The 27,217-nt window shown below is 39.4% G+C and overlaps 2 protein-coding genes across 3 annotated transcripts in view; one reads left to right on the plus strand and one right to left on the minus strand.

Moving 5' to 3' along the window:
• Positions 1 to 2,972: 2,972 nt before the first annotated feature.
• LOC124711174 (ADP-ribosylation factor-like protein 6-interacting protein 4) lies at positions 2,973 to 21,891 on the minus strand. The gene is made up of 2 exons (XM_047241100.1): positions 21,026 to 21,891; positions 2,973 to 3,473 (listed from the first exon to the last, which is right to left on the minus strand). The coding sequence occupies exons 1-2, from the start codon at positions 21,541 to 21,543 to the stop codon at positions 3,341 to 3,343; spliced, it is 651 nt and encodes a 216-aa protein (XP_047097056.1). The 5' UTR covers positions 21,544 to 21,891; the 3' UTR covers positions 2,973 to 3,340.
• Positions 21,883 to 27,217, plus strand: part of LOC124711172 (fructose-bisphosphate aldolase-like) — a 128,665-nt gene continuing 123,330 nt past the window's right edge. For both annotated transcript variants that reach the window (XM_047241096.1, XM_047241099.1), the window contains exon 1: positions 21,883 to 22,022. The gene's annotated coding sequence lies outside the window, so the exon portion shown is untranslated. The remainder of the gene's footprint in view (positions 22,023 to 27,217) is intronic.

The following is a 27,217-nucleotide window of genomic DNA, read 5'->3' on the forward strand; positions in this document are numbered from 1 at the left end:
TGTGCGTGTTTCACCACACACGCTATCTGGATGCTTCCCCCAGACACCAGATTCTAAGAACTCTGCTGGTGGGAACTAGTGCTACTTGTCCTTGGTTCTCACCACCCACATGGCCTTAATTTACGTTAATTTCTTCTGTCTCAGCATTTTTTCACAGTAACAACTCTTTTCTTCACTCTGTTTTAGTTTTGTACATCTTTCATTGTCTTACCCGTCTATTTTTCACAAGCCCCCCTTCCCCACCACCTCTGTTGTGTACAATGCACTAGGCTTTTCACTCTTATTAACTCATGCATGATGTTTAAGCAGTAATCTCTGTCTTGCATATTACCCTGTCTTCCACCTTTAAGTTCTCAGGTTTTCAAATCTCGTCTGATGCAGTCCCCAACAATCTATCTTTCCTTCTCATCCCGTGCAGTAAGTCTCCCCTGACCTGTGGTTCTATGTGACTGTCCTGAAATCTACTCCTTTTCCTAGACCTCTCCAGTTCTTTAGCATCACCCCTCTTCCATCCCTTTCAACCCTTCTGCATGAAGAACGAGCCACTGGCTCTGAAAGCTTGCCTAATTACAACCTTCTTTTATGTGTACTTGTTGAGTAGATTTTTTATCTATCCAATTAAATTATTTTGTCAAGTATATTAGTAGGTTGACTGCAACTACTAGATCAAATTCATTAGTTTATTGCATAACAGAAGTAAACCAGTGAGAACAAACTGTGCTGTAACACTCTTGTGTTTCAGAAGAACCATTTTCCTTGTATCATTTAGGACTGTTGAAGGTCTTCAGACTGTTCTTCTCATTACAGAAATTTGCTTTGGAAATGATCCACACTTAACACTTCGAACTGAATAACAATGGATTGTTTTTAAAAGAAAAAGAAGGAAAAACGAAAATCAAAGTACATTTTGAAATAATGCATTCTACGAAAAAACTATTAGGTACACGGGAACTCTTTTTTTTTTCTATGGTACTTTAATTGAATTTGCATTTACTACTGTCAGTTTGAAATAAAACTGATTCTTTAACAAATTCAACTGTCAAAGTGCAACATTGTGCTTACCTTGAGCACCTGATATGAAGCTACCTTCTGACCATGAGACCACTTGGCACAATTTGTGTGTTTCACTGGCCTTCAGAAGAGCAGCAGAATGCTTGGAAAAGACATGAGTAGTGAATCAACTATGCTAAGATTAGTAGTACAGAAAATGAGCACTGTGAAATAAAAACAATGTATAGTGTGTGAATAATAAATAAAATATTTATGTTCAAGGTAAGTCATGCACATATTTATTTCTGCAAGTTTTTTCCCCGTTGTAACAGACAAAAGGTGTGTGTAACTAGTACAAAAAGCTGAGCAACTGGAACTGTTATAATTCTGGTTCTACAGATAACTTCAAGTATTCTGGAATAAAGAGGCTGCAAAAATGTTGCATCAGACTGGAAAAACAAAAAATGGAAAATCCAGGACGAAATATGGCAATATTAGGAAAGGGATAGTTGTTACTCACCATACAGCAGAGGTACCGAGTCGGAGTAGCAACTATCTTTTTTGTAGTACCAGAAAAATGAAAATTGGAACTGCAGCTGATGGTCACCGTATTAACAACTTCAATAGAAATAAGTATTTCTTTTACAACTGAAAGACCAAATAAAACTATATCACCCATCCAATGAACTGAATTACCATGTATCATACTAAACTATAGAAAAGAGCGTTACTGCTTCTATTTTAATTCTGCAGATGGGAATTTGTTGCTCCCATAGTGCATTTGAATATTATGCAACTATTAGATTACTTTTGTATTTAAACAACTAACATCACTCAGGGATTACGCTTATGCCTGGCCTGTTTTGACTGGTTGATGGCTGCGTATAAAACAATCACTGATTGCAGGACAAGTGATCAGCATGTCACCACTCCTTCCAGTCGTTATTGTCAGTATATGAATCCTGGCAAAGCCACTTAAGCAATTCCACTTTTGAATTTTGTGATTTAAACTTTTGAATAACTTATATTATATGATTCTATTTGTAAAGTACATTTAGAATCGGAACAAATATGATATATTTGTGCAATTATTTATTAAGATATTGAAAAGACTACAGTCTAACAAATTAACAGTACACTAGTGTGACATGGCTTTATCAGTCGCTACAAGGCTTTAAGTAAGACAGTAAGTAAGTAGTCTTAAAAACCCCATACGTCTTTCCTCCAACAAGGCTCTTAGTTCTGCTTCATCCACTACTTGTATGTAACTATTTTATCCTTTCCTTTTGTTTCTTCTGCCTTTGCCTTTCATTTCCAAAATTGAAACTTCTGGTCCTGAAATCTGGCAGCATAGTACTTTTTGCCATATGTATTCCTATCAGCACTTTTCCAGACTTCCAGTTTTAATAACTAATAAGATGGTACTTTTATTTTTTATATCACTAATTATCATCCTTGTTCTCCTCCTTTCCTGCAAGAACACAAATCTGCGAGTGTAGGACATTTAATCCAAAATGAAGTGACACCCACACTACACAAAAGCAATGTTGACTGATGGCCAGTTGTACAAACTCAATACATAGACAATCTGATTTGCTTTCTATAATCATGACAGGTTTTCACAATATCATGAGAAAGAAAGTTGCCACTCACCATATAGCAGAGATGCTGAATCGCAGATAGGCAACGCAAAAATATTTTCACACTTAAAAGCTTTCAGCCAATGGCCTTGTCAACAATAGACACACGCACACACATGCACGCACGCACGCACACACGCGCGCACACACACACAAACGCAACTCACACACACGACTGCAGTCTCAAGCAACTAAAACCACACAACTTTTGTTCTCATAATATTGTTACATTCCGTTCTGGATTTTCCATTGTTTGATTTTTGCATGACAGGTTTTATTTTAGATGCAAAGGAAAAGAAAGAAGAGGGTGTAGCTTCTGAACAATTGTAACTTTCCAAAACAATGAAGACTAATTTATTCAACTCTAAAACATATACATACATTCTCACACTCATTTACTTGTTAAGTATTGCGAATAAAACTCAGTCTTTACACATTATCATATTTTTGTACTTGAACAGAATCCCACAAAGTTACTTTATGGAATAGTAGGTATGAGCTTTTTAAAAAAAAGAAAAAAAAAACCAAGATGAATAATCTGTGACCAAATTATTCTCAAATGTAATATGTGTGTAAATGCTATTGATCTTCAAAATGGAGATGAAATTACAATATGTGTGAATGAAAAGAAGTACTTCACAAGTTACTTCTTAATGATTATAACATGTGATATATACAATGAAATAGCTATCCAACAGTACAATATATTACTATTTAGGCTGCAGTGTAGCAAGTTTAGCTTGGAAGAAAGCTCCATCACCCACTGTTGCCTGTCGATTAATTTCACGATGGCGTTCCTTGCTCACAATCTCCTCCAAGACTTCACCATCTCCTTTTATGAGCCTGTAACATATGAGATCAATGAAATAATGCACCTGCCTTTAGTCAAATTACTACAGCAGAAACAATAAAAAGCAAACAATAACTTATTGTAATGAAAGGATGATCTCTCCTTACAAATTAATTCCTGTTACTATGGACGGGCTATCTTCTATTTCATGATTATGATGCACTGTTTTCCTATGCCACTGAAATTAGCACTGCCTCCAAGAATTATATAATCAGATGGACATCTACACCTGTTCTATGGCCAAATATAATTATAAAGAAGACATTTGAGCTGTACAAGAAGAAGAAGAAGAAGAAGAAGAAGGGGGAGGAGGAGAAGATCAATAAGTATAATTAAAGGTAATAAAAATGCTTGTAATTTTGATGCTGTTTATTACAAGTTCACAATTTAAACAAAAGCCATTATTTGCTTAACGTATCTGTGCTCATTAGGGCAGGCGGATAAGGCAGGTGGGTGGTGATGTTTAGGAGACAAAGAAGTGGAAGTACAACAGCCTGCAGTCTGGAGGGGATGAGGGTTCAGGGGGCACAGAGTACAGAGTCTGCATTCATTAAAGAATTCCTCATACACACAGACGTACTCATTTTCATGAAGAATGATAATTTTAGAGTCTTGCTCCACCTGCTACATTACGGGTAACTATAATTCAATTAAAATTGCTTTGCGATTGACAGATTGCAGTTGTTGGGGGTAGGGGAGAGGGGTCAATATTACCGGTGTGCACCAGCCATACTTCATAAGGCAGTGCACATACCTACAAAAGAGGCAACTAAGTGAACATGTGGTGCTCGTGAAAGAGTTACGATTGCATGGCAGCTGTCCCCTACCACACAGCTCGTTAAATGCAAATCATTGGGCACATAATCACCAACATTCAGTATTATATTACAGCCAGAAACATACATTTCTTGTTAAGACCCCAAAAATCTCGCAAAAAAAGAAGAAAGGAAACTATCTACAGGTATCATTTTGTGTCTTATGAAGTAGCTGTACCTGTCCAACAAGAAATATACTCGAACAACCCTCTCAACTGACTCAGTCAGTTGGTAGTTGATGGTCACAGACACACCACCACTCTTACAGTATTCTATGGAAGCCACTTCATAGATATTTACCAGTGGAGGAATTGTGCACACGGTGGTTCATTTTATTTCATAAGTGAACGGCCAAAGTCTCGCAGAATATCAGTTGCAAGGATGTACATATGAAAACATTTGGAATGAATTGTAACATTAACTTCACTGAAGACTCAAGGATTCAATAACATTACCTTATTCGGTTTGAGCTCTTGAGGAAGAATGAGCTGCCATCCCTCCACACACATTCATACACCTAATTGAAAGTGTCTCCAGAAAAGTTCCAGACATCGTAAAGATACACCCCATATTAATGTCAACTAATAGGTACCTGGGTACTTTTGAGCAGATAGTGTGCTCTCCATTTTCGAGTTAATTATATTAGTTATTATCAGAAGTAGATTTCTTGTAAAGTTCACCGTAATTCTTTTCAATAAACTCACTCTGATGGCATCTCTGTTCTTCATTTATTAGTGATAGCTACATGCATTCCTATCAGAAGTCACACTTTATCAGTTTACTGCACAACAGTGCTCCTGCCTGCAAAGGGCACCATGAGAAGAGCTGCAGCACAGGTAGGTAGGAGGTCTAAACACTTACTCGGGAGAATAATTCAGGACACCTTGCCTCGACCAGTGACATGCTTTAGCCTGATGTATCCATACAGTCCCAAGGTTCCTGCTCACATATGGATAATCAACTGAGGTGGTGCTGGCACAGGACAAGTTAGCCAAAAAGCTCAATTCTGGTTGTTTCATACATAGAAATCTCTCCACTGTGTTCACCTACAGACAGGACTGTCAGCATTCTTTCACTCAATACTGTACTATCACATAATCTTCTGGGACAATCCATCTACGGTGAAAAACAAATTCTACAGAAGTATAAAGTAAGAATATTGTCCAGGGTGATAGCCCAACATCTTGGACGAGCCTCTTCAGGAACCTTGGGATGACCAAACTTACTAATTTGAGAAAAGAACTGAAAGATAGTTCTTCTTGGAACATAACCCTTGCAAACATATACTTCAGTGGGAAAAAAATATTTGCCTTTTTTTCCAATGCAAACAAAACACTAAGTCAAATGACAGTTTAAACACTGGGGACTCAGTTCCAAATGAGCCATGGTGTTGCAAATTCTTGGGTGATGGTGCTGATAGCAACACAACATGAAATCTGCTTAAAAATATGTAGAATCATATTCTTATTATAAAAAAAATGTAAATTCCAAAGCACTACAGACTATGTAGTATGGAATGTTCAGGTCAAACAAATCTACTGATGCCAGAAGTTGACTCCTTCCCATAAGGTAATGACAATGTGGCGTGCAACATCGTATTTGCACAAACAGAACAAGAAGACAACACTGACAATATTTCTTTTGCATATTTGTTTGTTTCTGGTTTGCAGGTTGTGGTGACAGACTGATCTGTAGTGAAGCTTGAGGTCTAGGTTAGATTGGAAGGCGCCGGTTTGGTTGTGAGTTGGCGAAGCAGTATCAAACACTGTAATTATTCCACTTGATTTACTCGCATCTATCATACTGTATTCCAACATCGGAATTTGGTGTAAAGGAACATATTCAAAAGTTGGTGAAACTGCAGAAGGAAGCGGTTAGGTGCACAACTGATCTGTTAACAAGACAATCCTTTAAAAATGCATTAAAAGAACTAAACATATTAATTGGTCCTACACTATTTATATACTTAAATAATCAAGCATGTAAAAACAAATTGTGTTGCTTTGTCGTACAGTGACATACATAATTATACTACAAGGTGTAGGAATGACTATCACTTACAAAGAACACAGCTTCATCTAACTGGCAAGATTCCACAACAAATTCCCTGTCGGCATTAAAAAGCTAAGAGAGGACATCACTATTCAGAACTAAATTGTTATTTAGAATTAGTGTGTCCATACAACATTAAAGACAATACAGAAGCTACACATCAAACCTTTATAATAAAACTGTAAACTAAACTCAAAGTAAACATCTACTCATTGCAAGTTTTTGTTTCTGTGTTAGAACAGTTTTCTCATTCTGTTTCAAGCACCTATTGAGACCAATATATCCTGAAGAAGGTAGAAAGGAAGACCAAGATAAGCGCTCAGAATGTAGAAGAAAAAAATAGTAATATGTGCAAAACTGTGTTTGCTGGTGCAGTGTAGGATAACCAAGAGTGTTCTATACCAATGATGTTATATTGAACCCCAAGATGCTACATAAACATGGTTTAAAAATGGCGACCAATAATATAACATGTTATCATAGCGCAAAATATAAACATAAAATACAGAATCACACAAAATTCTAATACTATTGAAGGACAACCACAGGAAATTGAGGATTTTGAGTGGGAACCATATAAAATTTAAAATAACAACCACAAAATCTCTATAATAGTAAAACATACAAAGATGAAACACCACAGAAACACAATACAATATTAGTTTCCAAAATGCACAAAAACACAAAATAAGTGCAAACTAACTGTAACTGTTATCGAAATCATCACCTGATATATATAGTTCAAATTAAAAGACGGATACCAATACAGAAGCTTTACTGTACGATTAAATGATGATGGCGTCCTCTTGGGTAAAATATTCCGGAGGTAAAACAGTCCCCCATTCGGATCTCCGGGCGGGGACTACTCAAGAGGACGTCGTTATCAGGAGAAAGAAAACTGGCGTTCTACGGATCGGAGCGTGGAATGTCAGATCCCTTAATCAGGCAGGTAGGTTAGAAAATTTAAAAAGGGAAATGGATAGGTTAAAGTTAGATATAGTGGGAATTAGTGAAGTTCGTTGGCAGGAGGAACAAGACTTTTGGTCAGGTGATTACAGGGTTATAAATACAAATTCAAATAGGGGTAATGCAGGAGTAGGTTTAATAATGAATAAAAAAATAGGAGTGTGGGTAAGCTACTACAAACAGCATAGTGAACGCATTATTGTGGCTAAGATAGACACAAAGCCCATGCCTACTACAGTAGTACAAGTTTATATGCCAACTAGCTCTGCAGATGATGAAGTAATAGATGAAATGTATGACGAGATAAAAGAAATTATTCAGGTAGTGAAGGGAGACGAAAATTTAATAGTCATGAGTGACTGGAATTCGTCAGTAGGAAAAGGAAGAGAAGGAAACATAGTAGGTGAATATGGATTGGGGGGAAGAAATGAAAGAGGAAGCCGCCTTGTAGAATTTTGCACAGAGCATAACTTAATCATAGCTAAAACTTGGTTCAAGAATCATAAAAGAAGGTTGTATACCTGGAAGAATCCTGGAGATACTAAAAGGTATCAGATAGATTATATAATGGTAAGACAGAGATTTAGGAACCAGGTTTTAAATTGTAAGACATTTCCAGGGGCAGATGTGGATTCTGACCACAATCTATTGGTTATGAACTGCAGATTGAAACTGAAGAAACTGCAAAAAGGTGGGAATTTAAGGAGATGGGACCTGGATAAACTGAAAGAACCAGAGGTTGTAGAGAGTTTGAGGGAGAGCATAAGGGAACAATTGACAGGAATGGGGGAAAGATATACAGTAGAAGAAGAATGGGTAGCTCTGAGGGATGAAGTAGTGAAGGCAGCAGACGATCAAGTAGGTAAAAAGACGAGGGCTAATAGAAATCCTTGGGTAACAGAAGAAATATTGAATTTAATTGATGAAAGGAGAAAATATAAAAATGCAGTAAATGAAGCAGGCAAAAAGGAATACAAACATCTCAAAAATGAGATCGACAGGAAGTGCAAAATGGCTAAGCAGGGATGGCTAGAGGACAAATGTAAGGATGTAGAGGCTTGTCTCACTAGGGGTAAGATAGATACTGCCTACAGGAAAATTAAAGAGACCTTTGGAGAGAAGAGAACCACTTGTATGAATATCAAGAGCTCAGATGGCAACCCAGTTCCAAGCAAAGAAGGGAAGGCAGAAAGGTGGAAGGAGTATATAGAGGGTTTATACAAGGGCGATGTACTTGAGGACAATATTATGGAAATGGAAGAGGATGTAGATGAAGACGAAATGGGAGATAAGATACTGCGTGAAGAGTTTGACAGAGCACTGAAAGACCTGAGTCGAAACAAGGCCCTGGGAATAGACAACATTCCATTAGAACTACTGATGGCCTTGGGAGAGCCAGTCATGACAAAACTCTACCATCTGGTGAGCAAGATGTATGAGACAGGCGAAATACCCTCAGACTTCAAGAAGAATATAATAATTCCAATCCCAAAGAAAGCAGGTGTTGACAGATGTGAAAATTACCGAACTATCAGTTTAATAAGTCACAGCTGCAAAATACTAACGCGAATTCTTTACAGACGAACGGAAAAACTGGTAGAAGCGGACCTCGGGGAAGATCAGTTTGGATTCCGTAGAAATGTTGGAACACATGAGGCAATACTAACCTTACGACTTATCTTAGAAGAAAGATTAAGAAAAAGACAAACCTACGTTTCTAGCATTTGTAGACTTAGAGAAAGCTTTTGACAATGTTAACTGGAATACTCTCTTTCAAATTCTGAAGGTGGCAGGGGTAAAATACAGGGAGCGAAAGGCTATTTACAATTTGTACAGAAACCAGATGGCAGTTATAAGAGTCGAGGGGCATGAAAGGGAAGCAGTGGTTGGGAAAGGAGTGAGACAGGGTCGTAGCCTGTCCCCGATGTTATATTGAGCAAGCAGTAAAGGAAACAAAAGAAAAATTCGGAGTAGGTATTAAAATTCATGGAGAAGAAGTAAAACTTTGAGGTTCGCCGATGACATTGTAATTCTGTCAGAGACAGCAAAGGACTTGGAAAAGCAGTTGAACGGAATGGACAGTGTCTTGAAAGGAAGATATAAGATGAACATCAACAAAAGCAAAACAAGGATAATGGAATGTAGTCAAATTAAATCGGGTTATGCTGAGGGAATTAGATTAGGAAATGAGACACTTAAAGTAGTAAAGGGATTTTGCTACTTAGGGAGTAAAATAACTGATGATGGTCGAAGTAGAGAGGATATAAAATGTAGACTGGCAATGGCAAAGAAATCGTTTCTGAAGAAGAGAAATTTGTTAACATCGAGTATAGATTTAAGTGTCAGGAAGTCGTTTCTGAAAATATTTGTATGGAGTGTAGCCATGTATGGAAGTGAAACATGGACGATAACTAGTTTGGACAAGAAGAGAATAGAAGCTTTCGAAATGTGGTGCTACAGAAGAATGCTGAAGATAAGGTGGGTAGATCACGTAACTAATGAGGAGGTATTGAATAGGATTGGGGAGAAGAGAAGTTTGTGGCACAACTTGACTAGAAGAAGGGATCGGTTGGTAGGACATGTTTTGAGGCATCAAGGGATCACAAATTTAGCATTGGAGGGCAGCGTGGAGGGTAAAAATCGTAGAGAGAGACCAAGAGATGAATACACTAAGCAGATTCAGAAGGATGTAGGTTGCAGTAGGTACTGGGAGATGAAGAAGCTTGCACAGGATAGAGTAGCATGGAGAGCTGCATCAAACCAGTCTCAGGACTGAAGACCACAACAAACCAATACAGAAAGCCAAAACCTGATACCAACAGAAAAAGCTGAAAAGTAATACCAACACATACAATGAAAAATTGCAAGAACAAAATCCAGTATTGGAAACATCAGTTGAGTTATCTAGGTCAACTTAAAACATTGATATCCATACAGGAAGCCAAAAACAGAAAGCATTAGAAAGAGTCAAAAAGTGATACCAATACACACAGAAACAAATCATGAAAAGTAACAAAAGATGTTATTGAAAACACCAGTTGAGTTGTATTGTTCAACTTAAAATGCCAATACCAATACAGAGAGCTAAAAATCACTGAGACTAATGAAACACAGCATCAAAAACATCGGTTGACCTACATATCTCAACTGAAAAGTCCGGAAGGAAGGAATATTAGAGTTTAGCTCAAATGGCTCTGAGCACTATGGGACTTAACATCTATGGTCATCAGTCCCCTAGAACTTAGAACTACTTAAACCTAACTAACCTAAGGACATCACACAACACCCAGCCATCACGAGGCAGAGAAAATCCCTGACCCCGCCGGGAATCGAACCCGGGAACCCGGGTGTGGGAAGCGAGAACGCTACCGCACGACCACGAGATGCGGGCAGAGTTTAGCATCCTGTCAACAGTGAAGCCGTTAGATATGGCACACAAGCTCAGATTATGAAGGGATGGGGAAGGAAACTGGCCATGTCCTTTTCAAAGCAGCCATTTTGGCATCCACCTGGAGCAATTTATGGAAATAATAGAAAACCTAATACTGGATAGCCGGATGCGAATTTGAACCACCAAATGCGAGTCCAGTGTGGTAATCACTGCACCACCTCACTCGGTTGGAAAGGCTGCTAACAATGCTGAGAACCAAAATTTATGAAAGTAATTATACTTGATACCACTTCGATAATAATTTACAGTGCTGGTTTCAGAACATTTTTCCCCTAACAAGCGACGTATCATTTGCCCCCACCTCCCCCTCCAGTTGCCTCTCACAGGCATCATAAATTGCCTTTCCTTGAACTCTTGGCAAAACCTTTAAAAATAAATAAATCTAATGATCATAACAGAGGGCTGTTTCTTATTTTAAAGTAAGTACTATATACGCATTCCTCTGTAACAGGGATCAATTTCTAAATCTTATTCCAATACTAAATATTAAGAGAGGGCACAGTTCACATTTCCACTAAAAGTAATTTTTGACATTTTTAAAGCTTTTGTGGAAAAAAGTTATTACAGGATGAATCACAGCTAATAGCAAAAACTGACACTGTTAAAGTATATGGCAGCAGAAGCAAAAAATGTTCCAGCAAATATGAGTCCATAGACTATCTGTCAGTAAAATTATTGTGAATGTACGGTAACGAGCTACCATTGACTTCAGTATGAAATATTGCCCTAGTTAGTACAAATTATTTTAAATGTAAACTTTTTGATTAAGTCATAACATAACTGGGCTCAAATTTCATCTATGGCCTATATTACCTAGCGCATCGTTGGAGAATGTGGTACACGCATGTTGGAGGACAGGCACAATTTTCTGCTGATGCAAGACGACAACTAAGGCATCAATATAGTCCAAGATGGATAGATCTCTGAGGCCGCCTGACATCACTCCTCCAGATTTTTCTGTCTGGGAGTCATCCTAGAAGTGGCGTGTACATAACTTTCATTGATACAGATGAAGAACTGGAACAGTGAATTCTGTAGGCTTGTCAAAATTTATGAGGTGATCACTCACAGCAGACATGAATGCAGGGTTGTGTCCAAATGCCAGAATATCACATGGAACACCTTTGTTAACAGATGCAAGTGTACAGTAAATTGTAATGTGCTTAAATTTCATTGTTTTTATTGTTAATGTATGCTCCAGTTGAAACTCGAGGTCAATTACGTAAGGGCTTAATTGAAATGTTTACATATCAAACACTTTTGTACCAACTTGGGCAATGTTTGATATTGAAGTCACTGGAGGCTCGTAACCACAAATTGGCAATTATCTTGCAAATGGCTCATTTGCGGAACCATTTTTAATGGGACATTTTTGTTTCTGCAAGTGTTATACTTTCAGCCATGACAGTTTTTGCTACTAATTACATTTCATACTGTATAAAAATTCTGCACTTGAGCACCAGAGTCCCAGTTTGGAACCCCACGCACCAGTTTGTGTCACTTGGCCCTTAAACCAGCGCTGATAATGTAATATACTACGTAAACAAAACCAAGAAATGAACCAATGGACTGAAAAAATTACCAATATTGTAACTTTCAATTACAAAATTTATAAATCTTAACTTAGACATCAATAACTACTTTAACTAAACAAAAGATCTAACTTTCAGACACAGATTTTTCCATGCGAGAGAGACTGAAACTCACGATCAAACCGAACGGTAATGAAAAACAATAAAACATATTAAAATTACACAATTTAACAATAAATTTAAAAAATTGAATTATTAAAAAACGAACCAAAATAAAAACATCAATGGCATGCATGAAACAAATCCAACAGAAAACTCCCCCTCCCCACCCCAAAAAAATAAAAAATACACACACTCTTCCATTGAACTTACAACCCACATCTTACTCATTTTCCCTATTTTCATGATCCTCTGGAAAATACAGAAACCCTGAGAAATACACTTCTGCCAGCAATATTCATCAAGGAGGAGGAGGAGGAGGAGGAGGAGGAGGATATTAGTGTTTAACGTCCCGTCGACAAGGAGGTCATTAGAGACGGAGCGCAAGCTCGGGTGAGGGAAGGATGGGGAAGGAAATCGGCCGTGCCCTTTCAAAGGAACCATCCCGGCATTTGCCTGAAGCGATTTAGGGAAATCACGGAAAACCTAAATCGGGATGGCCGGAGACGGGATTGAACCGTCGTCCTCCCGAATGCGAGTCCAGTGTGCTAACCACTGCGCCACCTCGCTCATCAAGGATCCCACAGGATGAATAGCTGCTTTTGTCCCTCCCTGGAACAGATTTTACAGCTCTTCAACATCACTCAGTTGTATTTGTACAGGCCCCAGTCTCATAGTCTTAAAATTCCAAGGTGTAGTCCATGACAAGGTGGTTGTAACCCCATCTGTTAACCCTGTATAAGAACCAATTCCACCTGAAACATATTCTTCTATTAGAGAAACCAAAACACCCTCAATACAATTTTCAACCACCAGAAAGACAACATCAGGAAGAGAATCCACATCCGAAATAAATGCACCCCAAGCCCAAAGACCCACAATCTCATCATGCCCCCTCCTTCACCTCTACTTATCATAACTTGGCTCATCAATTTCCACTACCATACCATGCTGACCTACAGGTTCTCTATACTTAATAAATCCACCACATACCTCCCTAAAAAAAAGAAAATCAATCTATTACTTTCATGCAGGGCATGTCTTACAGACGACTCACAACAAAAATAATAAGTTAACATCACTAGAAGAAAGAGACTGATCCTTGCTCTCTTAAACCATGTACCACACCTAATTGACTGCCACAAATTATCTCGACAACACTTCCACATGTAGGCACCTGATGACTGCTGGGACAAAACCTTTGTCAAGCTGATATTAACAGCACATGTATGATATCTACAACACTATGATTAAATCTAAATTTTGTAATATTTTAATAGTTGACTCCTGATCTTCCTTTTCACACCACAACATACAACTACTAAATATTAATTTTGGATTCACTTTGCAAAAATTGTACTGCAGGATCAGATACCAATAAAACAAAATAATTGAACAAGGGAATAAAACAAAGGATAAATATGTTACACAACTATTACACAGAAAATAGGACTATCTCTGAAACGGATTAGCACAGGGTGTAAACATTTTATTTTTGAAAGGAAGTTTTTTTTGCACATAATTCAATGTTTGTGTAAATTATAATCACAGTTTTTGCTCGTTACTAGGACAACCAAAGAATCTATGAATGCTTTCTTTGACCTCCTGTGTGGATACATTATTTAGTCATCAACAATTATACTATTCAGCCATGAACAGTTACAAAAATGAAGCAATTTTTTTAAAGAAATAAATGTACAAATCACTTAAAAATAAAAATATTTCTTCACTAATAACAAAAAAAGAAAAAATCTTATTGATTTCTGAATATGAAAGTAATAATTAAATTTTGCTTTACAAATGCTTACTAACAGATCTGCACAGTCACAACTCTTTCAGATTCAAACAATAATGTCCATTCCAAACAGTTAATAGCAATCTGATACCATTCAAGAAAATTTTATTAATGACTAACATGGTTATTGCATCATATCCATATATTTAAAATTACTAACTAAAATAAATCATATCAGGTATCTAATAACTGTCTTATCATTTTCTAGTAAAAGATCAGTAATGATTTAGAAGCTTCAGGTTGTTTATGAACGTCGTCATCTAGCACAATGGCTCAAAGACGCCACATGGCATCCGCCCCTCCGATAGCAACTAGTCTTCACTGATTCACCCTGTTCCTAAAAAGGACAGCACCTTATGCATGTGCGGGACTACAGGTCCCCTAACGCTCGCACCATTATTGATAACTACCCCATTCCTCATGTACAGGATTTCACGCAATTACTATGTGGTTGAAATTTTTTTTAGATTGTTCCAAGGCATACCATCAGATCCTTATCCATCCACCAGATATTCCTAAGATTGCCATCATCACACCCTTCCACCATCACACCCTTCGGCCAATCTGAATACCGTTACATGCCTTATGGATTGAAAAATGCTGTGCAGAATGGCAGCGGTTCATTAATTCTATTTTGCTCCCTCTGCCATTTGCTTATGCTTGCTTAAATGATATACTAATCTTTTCCTCCTCTACTGAGGAACATCAAGTTCACCTCGATGCGGTTCGTTCAACCCCTGCTGCCAATGGCGTAGTGATCAACCATGATAAATCTCACCAGTGTTCCACATCAGTGACCTTCCTAGGCCATACCATCTCTGCCGGCGGCCTCCGACTGGGCGAGCTCCATGTCTAAACCATACTTGATCTCCCTCTCCCTGAGTATTATGCTCAGCTACGTCGTTTTGTGGATAAGGCTAATTTTTATCACCGCCATATTCCTCAGGTTGCCTCCGTCCAAATGGCCCTCTCCGGCAAGAACACCACTGGGAAATGGAAGTTGGAGTGGACCAAACCCACACTCGATGCATTTGGTAACATTAAAACTGCCCTCGCCAAGGCTGCCACACTCGCCCACCCTGATCCTGAGGCCCGTGTCTCGATCACTACCGATGCCAGTGACTCAGCTGTGGGTGCTGTTTCACAACAGCACACCACCAACTCCACCCAACCTTTTCCAAGAAACTGACTAAGAGCCAGTGTAAATGGTTGGCTTTCGACTGTAAGTTCTTCACAATGTACGAGGCGACTAAACATTTCAGTAGCAACCTCATGGGGCGACCTTTCACGATCTATACAGATCACAAGCCACTTGTGGACGCCACTCATAATACTGCTAAGGACCTTCTGCCGAGGCATTTCTGCCATATGACCTACATCTGTTAGCACTCTTCCTACACGTGCTATATCTATGGACTGGTGGACTACCTTTCCCGCATCTGCGTGCTAACCGCTCCACTGAATCTGGAAGAGCTCGCCCGACTTCAGGCCGAAGACGATGATATACAGTGAATAGTGTCAGACAATGAGTCATCCCTCTCTGTCCAGCCCCATAGGCTACACGGGTTGATGATCCCTGTCCTTTGTGACACCTCTACGGGTACATCCCGCCCCCTGGTCCCTACTGCCTTGCACAGCTTGACCCACCCTGGAATGCGAGCCATGACACGGCTGGTTATGGAGTGCTTTGTCTGACCTGGCGTGAAGCACAACTGCTGCATTGGGCCCATGTGTGCGTTCCGTGCCAGTGGAGCAAGGTTGGCAGGCATGTTCAACCTATATTGGGCAAGTTTGACATTCTAAAGGGGTATCTTCGGCACGTCCGTATCAATGTCGTTGGTCCCCTGCCCCCTTCCGAGGGTTACAGATACATCTTATCGATCATCGACCGTGTGACCCGCTGCGTCGAGGCAGTCCCTCTTATTGACATCACGGCCGAGACCATCACATGTTCTTTCGCCTCGGCGTGGGTTGCTTGTTTTGGCTGCCCCCTGTCTGTCACGACTGACCAGGGACACCAGTTTGAGTCTGTCCTCCTAGCACGACTCTGCAGCGTAGCCAAATTTCACACCACGGCTTACCACCTACAGGCAAACGGCCTGGTCGAATGGTGGCACTGCACACTCAAGGCCACACTTGTGTGCCACAGTGGTCTATGGTCCGAGGCCCTCCCATGGGTCCTGCTGGGTATTCGCTCAGCCCATAGAGAAGACCTGAATGCCACACTCACTGAGATTCTATACGGTGAATTCCTCCTCCTTCAGGCCGAGTTTGTTGAGGATTTATCGTCAGCCGCTACCATGGATCTTCCCACTCTGGTTGAAAGTGTTCATACGCATGTCGCACGCCTCCACATCCCCCTTCCACGCCCTCACTCCACCCCGCCTGTGTGCATCCACAAGGACCTTGCTTCGTGCGAATTTGTGATGCTGCGGGACAACACTGTGTGAGCAGCCTTGCAGCCGCCTTATTCAGCCCTCATCACGTGCTACGTTACCGTACGAACACGTTCGTCATCCATCCACACGGATGACCACAGACTGTGCCTGTTAATCAACTGAAACCGGTGCGGTCACTCACCGACCTGCCTCCCGATGCTGCCGACCTGCCTTCGGCCAACGTCTCTCTGCCTGCGCAGCCGTTGGGGACACGGGACCCTTGCACCGCTGATTCCGATGCACCTACTTCTCATGCCGGCCGCCCCCTATAACCGCCACGCTGGCACAAACATTATGAATTCGTGCGATGAAGCTTCCCCCCCGTCGTCCTCCGCACTACCGGGGGGAGCACTGTGGCGTCGCTGGTGCGGAGCACTCTTGTTTCTTTGGACTGCCTTGTCCTAGTTTCTTCATGGCGCGTAATTTGATCTTCTGCCATGTTTCAGTGATGAATAAATGCATATTCGATACTTAGTGTTTGTTATTACTGACCAACCATAAGTAATAACCACATTATTAATACGTCGGAAACAAGCTATTTCGGGCGTATAAAAAATGACGACAATAACGTCACTACACACACACGCCAACAAACACAAACAAAAATAAAAATTCCACAATAACGTGTCACTCCAAAAATAAAATGAAAGTAGTGGGATAACTGTGGAAAATTGGGGATTTAGGGTAGGGACAAACTAAATATACAACAATAAAAGAGCACTGCACCATTCCAAAACATGTAATATTTTTAAAAAAATTCACTTACAGCATTCTGCTGAAAAACACACACACACACACACACACACACACACACACACACACACACACACACACGCCAAAAACGCCACATATATGTTGTGTTCCTGCCCCGAGCTGCTGGAACTCTCGTCAACCACATGCCGTTGCCACAAATGGGACACCTAACACATTCAGTAATAAGACCAAACATCTGCAGAAACTGTATGACAGGCATCATATTATCACCCATCTCACACTGCAATGATACACCTCATGAACGTTACTGTCATGTCCATACCTAACATAAAAGCAATTAAGAAAATTAGGTAGACATCTTTCCACACAACAAACACCAAACTAATCAGATGTAACAAAAATTCCAATTACATAATTTAAAAAATCTTAATAACTCACTGAAAACACTTCCAAAACACACATTACCACACCAACTACCTAAACTCAAAACCACATTACAACGATGACAACTAAAACTCAGATTAACCCAATACCACAAGTTAAACTCAGCATGCCCACATACACCGCCAGAGGGCACCATCAAATACAACAACATGACATCTACAAACACAATCAACTCAAAAACTCCACGCCGTGATGATGTCACACACTATAACACCATATTTCATGGGTCAAAGCAGACAGGTGTAATTCGACGCTTTCATTGATGTGGGCCACCTACTGAGTGAGCTATTTATACATTTGCTGGATACTTAATGAAATCTTTAAATGATAAAATATAATCAGTTGGAATTTTCTGTGACTTATTGAAATCATTTGATTGTGTCAGTCACAATATTAGGGAAGATAAGTTTTTATGGAACACATTGTTCAGCAGATGCCTAGTTTAGTTCTCACTTAAGAATCAGAATGCAGAAGTCTCCTTAGACTGCTCACGTAATACAAAATGGAATTCCACATAAACTGCATGTGGAGAAATTACAAAGAGAATATCACAGTGTTCAATCTTTGGCCCACTACTCTTCTTGCTGTATGTTAATGCTATGTCATTTTATTTGAATCAGGAGGGGGAATTAGTCTTGTCTCCAGATACTAAAAGCATTGTGAAGTCATGCAAGGAAACATCAACAGAGAATATAGTAAATGATGTTTCTTTATTATCCTACTTTCTATTAGGCCTAACCACAAGAAATAATTAGCAGCATAGAAAGTTCTAAGTTATTATGTCTTAGGTATGCATATTGATGACAACTTAAAAGTGGAAAACCCAATTAGCAGACTTTTTAAAATGTTTAAACTTGGTTCTTTTGTCATAAGAATTATGGGGATACAGAAGTATGTAAGTTGTCCGCACAGTCTCCGTCATTGTTGTCTTATGGGATAATTTTCTAGGGCAATTCTAATAATAATCTCAGATTTTTATAGATGATTCATTTGCCTATAATGAAGTACTGTCTGAAAGAAACTGCATAAATACTTGGTCAGATCTGGATAAGATTTCAATGTGATGCAAAGATTAGCAACTTACTTTCAATATACAGAAACATAAAACAGTGCACTTCACAAAACGAAAAAATGTAGTACGCTATGACTATAATAGCAATGAGTCACCACTGGAATCAACCAACTCATGCTAATACTTGTGTGTAACACTTCATAGGGATATGAACTGGAATGGTCACATACGCTTATTCATGGGTAATGCAGGTTGTGGACTTCAGTTTATACAGGTGAAATGTAACCTGTCTACAAAGGAAATTACTTACAAAACACTTGTGTGACCCATTCTAGAATATTGCTCAAGTGTGTGGGCCTTTACTAAATAGGACTAACGTGGAGCATTGAATGTAGGCCTATACAGAGAAGGGCAGCAGAAATGGTCACAGATTTGTTTGGCCTTTGGGAGAAAGTCACATAGATGCTGAAAATCTGAACTGGCACACTCTCAAAAGCAGACATAAACTATAATGAGAAAGCTCACTTACAAAGTTTCAAGAACTGGTTTTAAATGATGAATCTACAAAAATAAAACAACCCCTTTTGTATCGATCACACAGAGTTTGTGAGGACAACATTAGATTGGTTACAGCATACATGGCTCAGGCATGTAAACAATCATTCTTCCTGCATTCCATACATCAATGGAACACGCAGATACCCTAATAACAGGTACATTGGAATGTACCCTCTGCCATGCACTTACTTCCTGGTGGTTTGCAGAGTACGGATGTGATGTGCTTTCAAATGGAAACGGAAGATGTTTCTTCTTAACAACTTCTTCTACACCATAGATGAATTTTTGAACATGAAATAGCCTAATTTGAAGCAGTCAGCATTTTTTTTTATCGTTTTATATACACATCTGTGTGTGTGTGTGTGTGTGTGTGTGTGTGTGTGTGTGTGTGTGTGTGTGAGAGAGAGAGAGAGAGAGAGAGAGAGAGAGAGAGAGAGAGAGAGAGAGAGAGAGAGATACATATATATGAAGTAATTGCTCTACCTTGCAGAAGTAGCCAGGAGTGGTTACTTCTGCCTGTTAACATATAACTTGATAAGTCCCATGTCCGAGAAGGCTATCTATCATGATGCAGTTTACTAAATATGATATATGAATGACTACTGAATCTGTAGCACTGACCAATGTCAAAGTTAGGTTGGAGTTGAAAATTTTGTTCTAAATTGGTGAAGCCAATAAACATTAACATGGAATAAAGGTTGTGCAAACAGATTTCATCTGCAATATAATCCGAGGCTGTTGTTCATTTCATATTAAATGCTCTTTTTTTGTAAATAATTAAAAATGAAAGATATATTCAGAAAAGCTGTACTACACAACTGGCAAATCTCTTGATGTGTAATTCTGTTCATATTATGTTACATATAAGGTAAATAAGAATATGTAAAATGCAATGGGGCCATTAACTCTTACACGGCTTGGTTAAAACAAAGGTAAGTAGTAAATATAATGTGCTCTGCATAGTTTGTGCACATATCAACAAATTTTTCTGCCAATTTTATGCCATCACTGACAAAAAAGAATAGTCTAAAGTATGTCCATCCCCATCAGACACCAATCTGGATATGCCAAGGACCACAAAAGGTTTGTTGAACACACAAGTACTTCAGTGCAATAGTATAATGACACAATTACATATCGCTACAAGGGAAAGGACAACCAAAATGGTCAGCCACCAAACTGAGAGACAACTCATTTCTGATTCCTGAAAACGAGATAATTTTGAAGGAGACTAATGGATGCATACGAACATATAATTTCCAGGCCAATGCTATTTAAATGGAACAAAAGATACATGTAGAAATCCTGAAAACGAGATAATTTTGAAGGAGACTAATGGATGCATACGAACATATAATTTCCAGGTCAATGCTATTTAAATGGAACAAAAGATACATGTAGAAATTTTTAGTGAAAGAAGCACAACTCTGCAAGGTTTACTTTCAACAGTGTGTAACGACCGAACTTTTTTGGGGCGGCTAAAATCAGATGTATAATCCAAGTATAACTGATTGCATAGAGCCTCGAGAAATGCTAAGGTTTCTGCTACAAGCCTAGATTCTATCACTGGTATATTACAATGTTGACATATAATAAATAAACAACTTGCCTGTATCTGCCAGTTTCTTCATCAAATACTCGTCGCACAATACTCTGCTTCTTTTCCCACTCTTCTTTCGTCATTGGTGCCATAGATCTGCAAGTGGTCTGTGAAATCGTGTCAACAGACGGCGAGGTTTTGACTGCATCCTCTGGCAGAACTGGTCCAATGATTTCTTCGTCCTTGCTTTGCCTCTTCTTCCTTTTCTTTTCCTTCTTCCTTTTCCTCTTCTCCTTCTCTCTCTTCACCTTCTTCTTCTTTTCTCTTTTGTGTTTCTTCTTTTTCCGTTTTTTTCTCTTCTCCTTCGTACAAGATGAACTTGTGTTTAGTGATGAATCACTATCTGGTGATACAGATTCCGATGATGATTCACGTTTCTTCTTTTTATGCTTTTCGGTCTTATGTTTCTTTCGTTTCGGTGAACCATTCTCTGAGCTAGACGACCTTTTCTTTTTCTGAAATAATTCAGTAACTTCATTTGGCGCCTGTGCTTCAGATTTAGTGTTGGAATTTTCTTCAGCATTCATAATATTGTCGGGAAACTGTAAAATCAAGTTTCACTCGTTTTACTTACGAAAGTGATTAATTGTTTATTTACAAACATTCTGAACCGAACTGCTTCACGATAACTCATAAAATAATACTATATCGTATGGTCCGTGCACTAAACGTAAAACTAATTTGGCACTGCAGTGAAACAGGTCCAGGAAACATCATAGGAGAAACAGGAAGTACTATGTGACGCCTTTAACATCAATTATAATATCACTTTAGTTTAGTGCATGTAAAAATTACTAGCGTGTTTTTCGTATTCCACTTGACAACAAACATATCTACCTAGAAATCCACCGGCAACACATGTGCTGCCACCTACCAGAGACTTAGCATATTACAGGAAGTAAATAGTTCCTGCCTCTGCCAAAAGGGCGTCCGATTCGTCCTCTTTGCCCTTGCCGTGCTCACAGCAGCTTCAGCCAGGGTACCTCGCTGAGAAACTTTACGTTCGGTAAGTAATACGAGTTTGTAACTGTATGCCATTTCTATTATGTTGTATCTTGTGAATCACTAAAGGCATATTTACATTTTTTTTGTTTCATGTATGGAAAATCGTTACGATTACATGTTTCCTAAGTATTTCAGTGAGCATCAACACTTGGCACAAATGAGGCAACATAATGGTATATTAGCATACTGTTATTCTTTTCCTGCGATGTCAATTTGAAATTTAACAAACAACTGGAATACAATTACAATAAGGTATTCAGTTTACATGAGATCAGTAAATGTGGCCTACAGTGACAAAGAGTAGAATTTTCGCTAAAGTTTTATTTTGATTTAAACCTGCAGGAAAACATTTTAATTGAAAGCTGTTGCAAAATTTTCACCTAAAGCTGTCGTTTTCTAGAATATGTTGTATCTTTGGCCTTTCTGTCAATACCTTGTAGGGGGGCGTGGCTGAAATTTTGTCTTCTTTTTTTTCTTTTTAGCAATGTGTTTAGGCCATTGTTGATTTCCTTTATTCAAAATCGTTGAGTGATCAAATGTGAAAGCAGTACTCTAAATCTTTCGTCACATATTATATAAAATTTGAAGTAAAGATTAATTTTCACTTTCTAGGCTCACACTCCCAGGTATGTTTCCATTGATTTCGATTTTTCGAGTAAAGCATCTGTGAATATGAATGTATCAGTGCTAGTCGCCAGTCGGAAAGTGGAATCGGGTATTAAACACTTGTATCAGCTTTATCGTAATTTAGTGCTACAGAAGTTGCAACTAAAATTACTCCAGGTGTTTTGGATGGCGAATGCCTTCAAAGAATTATGAGTGAATTGTTAATTATTTCAAATGAAATTCTCACTCTGCTGTGGAGTGTGCGCTGGTATGAAACTTCCCGGCCGATAAAAACTATGTGGCGGCCCGAGACTCGGACTCGCTCACGAGTCTCGGTCCAGCACAGTTTTAATCTGCCAGAATTGAAAATGTTGTGCTTCTTCAGCAGCCTTGAATAACATTGTGAAGAGTGCTATGGTTATAGTGTTTCAGTATTTCCTTGCCTCCACAAACTTCATGCCCAGATTTCAGGATTTTTTGTTCGTTTATGTAGCGATTTCTACATTACCGATATTTCCGACACTCTCCATTGTTGACCATCACTGAAGGAGAGACACACACACGATAAACGCACATTGATAATGTTTTACCAGGAAAACTTGTGAACATTTAATTGCGAAGGAAATGTCATTCTGAGCGTACTGGTTTATATATCTTACTAGTTATATCGTGCATTACGGGGGGGAGGGGGGGTCCGGGTTTTTAGTGTGGTCTTTGAGCATCGCTATTACCCGAATATTTATATTTAAAGATTTAGGTGTTGAATAACAAAATACTACTCGTACTTTTTGTCAATAATCGGCATTACTAATTTCTCTACCATTAAGAGAGAGGCCCAATTCTTATTTTTTAATGTTTTGGCCTGTAACTGAGGTGACAGAAGACGCTTAGCAACGAATTTTCGCGTAAATAAGGAATAACTTCGCAATAGCTTTTACTTACCTACATTGTCGCAACGACGGCTTTTGCTTCTTGTAACGGCGGTGTGATACACGTTGGCAGGACTGTTGGGACAGAACTACTTTAGATGATTGGATTCTTGAGCGACGAATTATTTTGCACCAGACTACCATGCCATAATACTTTTAGGGTTCAACTAAGGTGCGAAAAATTAGTTGGAGCTATGTTGTCACTTTTCATCAACAGGAAACAATTTTACTGCGTCGGGTATGAAATTGTGATTTTACATATGTTGTATTTGGAATAAGATCCTTCCACATTTAACCGCCGCCCTCTCGTCCTTACGGCGATGAATGTATGTGGGTAATTCATAAGTTGTAAATTTGTCTCCTTGCATTGACATTTGGCACATATTGCCGGCAACATGGTTAGAATACGAAGCGAAGTGGCTCAGTGGGTAAGAACTGGGCTTGTACTCGGAGAAGCAGCATGGTTCTTCTCTAGCAACCTTAATTGAACTCCCACGCCGTTGCCTCAGATCACTTTAGCCAAAAGCAGGGAACATTTCGTAATGAACCTGATACTCCAAACCAGAAAATTCACTGTCAAGGGCCGTGAACTGTTTTGGTTTGTGATTTGGGCAGTCACGTATTTTCACACAGCCAACGCTTGTTCGCAATGGAAACCACTATGTCATTTCGGAGGGGTCTTCCGGCGTGTTTGCGGAGAAGTCATTGGTTTCCAGCGACGTTGATAACAAATTTTTACACAAAAGTGGTATCATCCCGGTTAAACACTTGCGAACGTATACTTAAAGTACCTGTAATTCGTTTCATCGAATATCCTTGTAATATCAACTATGCGTGGTCACTATACTTTTTTCTTTTTTTTTAGAAATATTTTTTCTTGAGGACGATAACTTTCTATGGTGCTAAAGGACGCGGCCAGTTGGGTGTCTCAAGAGCTTGTGCTCATGTCAGAAATAAAGTTACCGAGCGAGAATCCAACCCAACCTGGTCATCTTTGTTCAGATTCTCCGCGGTTTCTGTTAATTGCTAAGGTGAATGTGAGGATGGTTCCATGAAATGGAGACGGCGGATTGTGTGTCCCATCCTTGCCCTAGGCATGATATGCTCCATCTCTAATTACCTCGTTGTCGACGGGACATCAAACCTATATTTCCTTTTGCGTCCTTGTAATGACCTTGACTTTGATGGAGCGCGGTACTGTCGCACCTCCTTTAATACTTAAAGTATGTCCAGCGTTTCTCCCACGTAACAGAGAAAGAGGGGGAGGGTGGTGTCTTAACCAAGTCGTGTGGTATCGGTGTTTTGTAGGCAGCGAAAAGTACGTACACTGCGGTAAAAAGTTAGTATTTGAGATTGATTCCGTGTGCGCTTTGTAGTCATTAAGTTCGATTGTAACGTAACTGGCCATTTTCATTGATTTTCGTAGATTGTTCCGAAGCGTTGACGTAGCGTTCATCTACAATCATCTTCACATTGTCACGTGTGTGCTTTGATGTGTGGATGCCATGACTTATTTTTTGTTGCCGTGGGTGCGTACCGCGTTTGAAATTGCGACTGAATCAAAAATTTCGTGACAGGCAGGACGCTGAAGCTGTATCGGGTAATGTGCCCCAGCGGATTCTAATAGTACTGCAACTATCCATGTTTTACAGTAATGATTTAGCGATTTGTATTAATTGCAATATTAGGCATTTTCTCAGGTGATGCAGCTATCTGTAAGGAAATTATATCTGGTAAAAATTACGGTAATTTCCTAAAGTGATTTCCTATCGAAGTCGCGGGGTCCAAACGATATATATCGAACGTGTGATCGTTAATGGATCATGCATCTCCCGTGGCGGGCGTTATGAGTATGTTTACGGTGGTCGCTACCGCAACGACATAAGAAGAGCGTTACAAAAATACTTGTATTTGCAAAGGAGACGACTTACCTTACACGTCGTTGGTGTTATCGTCATGTGAAAGTCCATTACGGTGGTCTGGATTGATAATTTGGAAGGGTTCAACCATGTATTCTTCCTGATACTCGTTCGTTTTCCGCACTGTCCGCAATGAAATTGTAAACGGTATTTCAGCATCGAAACTGCTCTTACGAAGTTCTACACACTTCGCACCACCACAGTCTACATAGTATATTCTTTCCTCGTCCGGTGGTGCTCCATATTTGCGACAAAAAATCGAACAATTTTCTACGCTGGATAAACATGGAATTAGATTTTTCTATGTGAGAGAATCCGCCGAAGAAACATCAAGGACACCAGACATCCCACTCATAATGACATAAATCGCCTGGGATTCCCTAGCAAATCACAAATAATTCGCGGAGGTATATAATGTAGAGCAACTAAGGGAACGACGGAAAACAGATAAAAATGACGATCACAAATAATTGATCACAACGCCCGCCGCCAGAGTCACATGATCGATTTACGATCGCATGTTCAATATGCATTGTTTGGACACCGCAACTTCGATAGGCAATCATTCTTGGAAATTACCAAAATTGCAGTAAGATAAGTTGGCTTTGGATAAAATATCAGTCTGTTGGAAAGACGGGGAACTATCTCTTAATGTAGAGAAATGAAAAGTTGTGCACGAATCGTAAGAGCGTGGTGTCTTTTGAGTAAAGGTTAATGAATCACCGTCAGTCAGCCATGTAATACTGTACAAATATTTTGAGAATAAAAATGTGTAGAGGTATGGAAAGGAGCGACCATATAGGCATAGTGGCAGTTACGGCACATGACAGGGTACGATTAAGCTGTAGAATACTGGGAACCTGTAGTTTTGTCTTCGAAAGAGGCTACATCAGACGATTGCAGGGCCGATGTTTGAATATTCCTGAAGTACATGAGACTCGTATCAGGTCGGACTGACAGGGGACATGCTTATACAAAGAATGGTTGTGGGAATAATAACAAGCATCCGGAATGAATCTTTCAATCTGTAGTAGTGTGTGCGCTGTTTGGAAACTTGCTGCCCAATTAAAGCTGCGTGCTGGATCATGAACTGGAATCAAGAAACTTGCCCTTCGTGGATAATGCTCGCGAACCACAAGTATCCGTGTTCGAATCCAAGTCCTTCTCGCGACAATGTGATTTAAAAATTTCAAAAATCATATCTCAGAGCAGAAACCGCGAATATTCTGTAGCCAATTGCGTATCTGTGCCGTGGAGGTAGTGCTGACAAGATTAGGCAGTGTGTTCGCTCGGAGACGTAAAAGTCGTTTTTCTCTCCATACTTAAGTTGTGGTAAGAAATTTCGATGTATGGCACAGTAGAAAGTACCCTCTGACATAAACTTGATAGGAATTCACGGAGAATATAATTAATTAGATTTGGAAATGGAAGAGTAAACCTTTTTCCGGTAAGTAGCCTCCTACTTCTAGCTCCAATTAAAGCCCCGCGCAGCAGTTACTCTATTGCATACCAGTAAGGCCCTCAGGTGTATTAGCGTTCACGATAGGTAAGCGGCCCAATGTGAGGAGGAAATGCCGGTGGACCCATCGTGAGCATGCCGAGTCCTAAGTGTGGGTATTGTGTATTTCTTAGCATTATTTGATTGAGTTAACAAACCAAGCCACACTACATGAGAAAGTAACTAATCGTTACAGTTTTAAAAGAAATGGTAACAGAGTGGGCAGGTCGGCACAGTGTCCTCG

The sequence above is a fragment of the Schistocerca piceifrons genome, chromosome 8 (assembly GCF_021461385.2).
Source record: "Schistocerca piceifrons isolate TAMUIC-IGC-003096 chromosome 8, iqSchPice1.1, whole genome shotgun sequence".
NCBI lineage: Eukaryota > Metazoa > Arthropoda > Insecta > Orthoptera > Acrididae > Schistocerca > Schistocerca piceifrons.